This window comes from Mustela lutreola, chromosome X, assembly GCF_030435805.1.
Source record: "Mustela lutreola isolate mMusLut2 chromosome X, mMusLut2.pri, whole genome shotgun sequence".
NCBI classification, from domain to species: Eukaryota; Metazoa; Chordata; class Mammalia; order Carnivora; family Mustelidae; genus Mustela; species Mustela lutreola.
The window spans coordinates 30,142,375-30,148,037 of record NC_081308.1 but is presented as its reverse complement, the minus strand read 5'-3'; the positions used below and the strand labels follow the sequence as shown (position 1 = coordinate 30,148,037).

At 41.0% G+C, this 5,663-nt stretch overlaps 1 protein-coding gene across 1 annotated transcript; it reads right to left on the bottom strand.

Moving 5' to 3' along the window:
• Nucleotides 1–4,568: 4,568 nt before the first annotated feature.
• On the bottom strand, nt 4,569–5,404 carry LOC131821375 (ferritin heavy chain-like). Its single transcript, XM_059157439.1, has one exon. It carries the CDS (start codon nt 5,259–5,261, stop codon nt 4,710–4,712), a length of 552 nt encoding a protein of 183 aa, XP_059013422.1. The 5' UTR covers nt 5,262–5,404; the 3' UTR covers nt 4,569–4,709.
• Nucleotides 5,405–5,663: the final 259 nt, after the last annotated feature.

Below are 5,663 nucleotides of genomic sequence, written 5' to 3'. Positions count from 1 at the left end.
ATTCACTTGACAGGCAGAGAGAAAGAGGGAAGCAGGCTCCCTGCTGAGCAAAGAGCCCGATGTGGGGCTCGATCCCACAACTCTGGGACCATGACCTGAGCCAAAGGCAGAGGCTTTAACCCACTGAGCCACCCAAGTGCTCCTGCATTTAATTTTTCTATTTTTATGTCCTATCTCCAAGAATTTCTTTAGAAAATCCCAGCAACTGACTTCTGCCCAGTCACAGCCAGGGTTCACTTTTTTGATTTGTGCAGTTATATTAATACAAAATGGAAGACTCTGTGTACAGATTTACTATCCTTTGAATAATTGTGGAAGTCTCCTTGACTTTTGAGACCAGAGGCTGTGTCAGTTTGTATTATTGGTACTTAACTGATTAATCTGTTATAAGTGTGTCCTGCTGGGTTGTGACTTCTGTACAATCAGGCTTATAGGATCTCTTCCCTACTAATTTCTTAGAGCAAACTTTGTCACATTATCATAACTCATAGGACTTGTAAGATTCCCATTTAGTTATTACCATATAGACTAATGGTTAAGTGCCTAGGTCTTCAAGTTAGGCTATGTATGTTCAAATTCAAGTTCAGCCATTTATTGTGAGAGCTCAGAGAATTAATGTATCTCTGAATTCACTGTGATCATCTATAAAATGGGGATAACAATAGTACTGTGTCTTGTGTGGTCGTGAAGCAGAAATGAGGTAATTCATGTAAATATCATAACTTGATGCCTGATAAATGGCAAACTCAATAAGTATAAGCAGTGTTTATTAATGATGCAAGTAATGATGTTGTAAAAAAAAAATACAAGTATGTGTGTTTTTTCTTATGTTAAGACCTGCCATTAAGGCTGCCCTAAATCTTTTTAGGTTATCTTTACCTATAGATTTCTCACATATTCAAAGCTACAGTGAAAATGAGTTTTTTCTTTAACTTTGAAGATGTTTTTGAAGCAGTCCATGAGAAGACTTTTCTGTGGGGGCGCCTGGGTGGCTCAATGGGTTAAGCCTCTGCCTTTGATTCAGGTCATGATCTCAGGGTCCTGGGATGGAGCCCTGCATTAGGCTCTCTGGTTAGCAGGGAGCCTTCTTCCCCCATTCTCTCTCTGCCTCTCCCTCTGCCTACTTGTGATCTCTCTTTCTCTTTGTCAAATAAATAAATGAAATCTTAAAAAAAAAAAAAAGAAGAAGACTTCTCTGTGATTGATCCACACTAGTAAAATATACCTTCATGTGCCTCCTCTCTCTCCAGGCAACAATAGCTAAAATATGTAAACAAACAAATAACCTTATTTGCTAAAATTGAATCTGTTATTCATGTTACATTATTGCTCTTCTTCTCTTCATCAAAGTTTCTTTCCCCCTCAGGTAACATCCCTCATTATCAGAAAAAGGAAATTTCTTAACATGTTATTTTGACAGCATAATTTACCTAGATGATTGTCATTATGATGATGTTTTTAGATTTGTTTAGTCCACTGTTCTGAGCAGAAGAATAGCTGGCTTATATTTTTCTTCATACATTTTTTGAAAAATGCTACATTGCTATTTGTGAAATTTTGTTGAATGATTGTGTAGCATACCTCTTTGTGAAGTGGAGAGTGATAAATGAAAACACTCTTTGCCTATACTCCTGATTTAATTATTAAAATAATCTCATATTGGACTTGTATTTTACTCTTAGAAAATTGGCAAAATGCTAATACATTTTGTTTAACTAGGCGACGTTCATGTCTTGTTTAGCTTAGATTCCCTCATTTATTAAGAATAAATGAACTCATTTATTAAGAATAAATGCTTGTTGAGTTAAATTACGTAGCCAAACAGTAGACAAATGAAAGTCGTGGTTAATAAGATGGGCCAGACTGAGATACTGTTCTTTTTGAGAAGCTTACTTTAATCACCTTGTTATTTTCTAGCATAATATAATCATTTATTAAAATGATAGGATATTTTCCATATATAGAACATAATAGTTTTGTATTATGTTGAATCTGCCTGAGAATAAAATAGGTACTTAATCAAATTCATTGGCAGTGTCATGAGACTTGATACCTAAAACTAGTGAGAACAAATTTAACTTAAAAAATCTGCAAGAGTTCACATTTAGATCTTGCCTCATGCCCACTTTTGTTTGGGGAATAATGGAGCTTCAATTTATAGAATTGCATTATGTACTTTAGGGCTGGAGAGAAACTTGATAGGTCCTCCATTGAACCTAGAGAGGAACACTGCAATGGGAATTTGATGATCTCTACTGGAGGAAAAAGGTGGTGGTGTAAGATGCTGCACACTAGGGGGCACCTGGGTGGTTCAGTGGGTTAAAGCCTCTGCCTTGGGCTCAGGTCATGATCCCAGGGTCCTGGGATGGAGCCCCGCATCGGGCTCTCTGCTCAGCAGGGAGCCTGCTTCCCCTCTCTCTCTGTCTGCCTCTCTGCCTACTTGTGATCTCTGTCTGTCAAATAAATAAAAAAATTTTAAAAAAAGATGCTGCACACTAAGCACATTACTCATTTGTATGTATTTAACAATTCTGGACTTGACTATAAAAATGTTTTGTAGCATATATGCCTAATATTTTTTCTCCAAATGAACTGTCTGAATTTTGAGGAATTTTAGCATGCTTTGGCGAGAGGAATAGACAAGTTATTTCCAGAAAATTTAGGCACCAGCTGCTTTTCACCGAAAGGTATCTTATTGACCAAAATTTGGCAGTCTATACTGGAAAATCAAAATGAAGAATTCTGCTACTGGTGAGAGGAATACATAGGTAGAAAGAGGTGAAGAATATAATTTACTTAGCATCTTTGGAACTTCTCTCAACTTAGATTTAAATATTGGAGAAATATCAGTGTTATCATTTCCAAAAGCCATTCTTTTAGAAACGGAAATTAGAATATGATGGAAAATGCAGTGTTGGGAGTTATCCAACAGGGAAACAAATGGAAGGTGTATGTATAATATCTATCCACCCTCTTGGTGAGGGCTCTGTGTTACACTTCTGCCTTAAAACTTATTATGCTGGAAACTTGACAGCAAATATTCCAGTTTTTCATAATGGCATTTTGGTGAAAGTGATTGGGGTTTAGCTGGCAGATACATGCTTCTCAAACAACAGACAATGAGATCTTTTAACGTTGTTTCCAAAGCTATTTTCTTTGGAATACTGTTCTGTGAGATTCGGGAGAAAAAGGATCCTATGGGGGACTATTTGGGAAACAATATTATATCCCCTTGTTATAAATTCACTGCATATATATATATTTTTACGTTAAAGACTTAAAATTCCTAGAGTAAACAAAAACTGAAAAATAAAACAAAAATCCTGCTAATTCAATGAATACAAATATTGTATATATTCATGCATATATATGTGTGTGTTTATAAATATCCTTGAATTCATTTTTCACTGAATACCTGGTAATATTTTGTGGCACCAACTGATACTGAATACGGTCTTGGAAAGGCTGGTCTAAGAAATTAAAACCTATACATTATAAAGGAAATACTTTAAGTTGAAAGGGATGCCTGTGTTAGCAGTCTTGAGCTGCTCTATATTTCCATCCATGTAACTTAAAATATTTTATTCTTCAGTGAACTCTGTCCTAGGATAAGGAAAAAATGCCACTTAGCACTCTAGAGGAGCTATTTACCGCAAATAATTACAGCGGGGCCTGGTAGAGGTGTAACGATAATAAGAAGACATATTAGCTTAGATTTTCTTGGTAGCAAGTTACAAAAGCTAATCACAGTTGGATTTATGAAACCCAAAGGCAGAAATATAACCAGGTTCAGGAAAGGTGTAGAAAGTAGCTATATCATTTCTAATAATGCAGAGCTTTTTAACAAAGAGTGTTTTCCTAAGCAAACCTACAGGATCTTGTCTAGAGATTCACCATGAACTCTGCTGTTGGTTGGAGCATATACATATACAGATATACATAGGATACATATTAAAGAAAACATACATAAGTGGTTGTTTTGTAACTGCAACATGTATGCCAGGCATTGGTAACCACAGTAAGTTCCTGCCAGTGTGTGTGTGGAAGCTGGCCTAAGACTTGTTTCCAATTATCACTGTTGCCCAGCATGAAGTTGTGAGAGGTACTCTAACATTCTGACTTCCAAGATCTTCATCTTGCTATGCAGACTTAACCATTAGTATTTGAAGAATTTAATGAACATAAGCATTTCAGATAAAGCCAGGATCCCATTTAATTTAATCCCTGCCCAATGCCTTTCCCTTTTCTTCTTCCAGAGACACAACTGCAGTCTTGATCTTCAGGCCATGTTCTATACTTTCAGTATTCACATGCACTTAACCAGGGCCCCACCTCACCCCACTCTACCCCCATCCTCATATTCCCACATCGTTTATAAGGGGAAGATTGATACTGTATTTTTCAGGGTCCCATAGAATACCTTCTCTCTTCCTCTTCAGAGAATCTTAGCTGCATGTGGATGGAGCATGTGTGGGTAGAGGGACTACTGGTTACCTATTTTAAAACTTAAAAGGTGAGAGATTTGAACGCATGAATCAGCCAGAGACCTTTATTTATTTAGGAACCAAATAGCTTTATTGGATGAAAGGCAAGACTGGAAGAAAAAAACTGGAACCTTTTGCAGAAGCAATACTGCAATAAGCATGCTTGGCACGGTGATCAAGCAAAGTCACCATGCGCCCTGGGGCTATGGGGAAAACAGTCCCAACTCAGTTCTTTTTGTTGCTGTGGCCCAGGGTAAGCTTGTCAAACAGGTACTCTGCCAGGCCATCTTCCGGAGCCCGCATCTTGCGCAGGCTGGTGACATAGCCCCCCAGCTCTTTGACGGCCTCGACTTGCTCGTGCAGGTAGTGGCTCTTCAGGAAGTCGCACAGCTGGGCGTCGTTCTTGTCGGTGGCCAGCTGGTGCAGGTCGAGCAGGCTCTGGTTCACGCTTTTCGCCAGGTGCAGGGCGCACTCCATGGCCTTCAGGCCGCCCTCCCAGTCGTCGTGGTCCGGCTTCTTGATGTCGCGGAGACGGATGTGGCTCCCGCGCTGGTTCTGCAGCTCCATCAGCTTCTCGGCATGCTGGGCCTCCTTGCGGGACTGGTGCAGGAAGAAGCGGCCGAAGTTCTTCAAGGCCACGTCGTCACGGTCGAAGTAGAAGGCCATGGACAAGTACACGTAGGAGGCGTAGAGCTCCAGGATGATATGGCTGTTGATGGCGGCCTCGCAGTCGGGGTGGTAGTTCTGGTGCACTTGGGAGAGCTGTGCGGTGGCCATGGTTGGTATCACCGGCACCAAGGCGAAGGTGGTGCGGAAGCGAGGGCTGCAGGGCCGAATGCGGTGGTGGCAGGTCCTCGGTGGCTTTTGGGGGGGGGGGTGACCAAGGAGACGGGCTGTGGGCAGGCTCCTGAGCTGGTGGTTCACAAGTTCTGGGCTGGAACCAGAAGGTGGGTCCGTTACACGGGAGTTGGGGGGTGGGGTGAGGATCCGTTAGCAGGTCATTGGGGTCAGAGTGGAGGGGGCCCTAGGCTCTGGAGGGACTAGGGGGTGTGGCTGGGGGTGTGGCTGGGGGCGTGGTTGGTGGCGGAGCGGAATGAGAGCACTGTTCAGGGTTCAGAGGAACAGGGTGACACAGTGTGACTCTGCTGAGCATGTAGCTTAAATATTTTTAACTGTTAG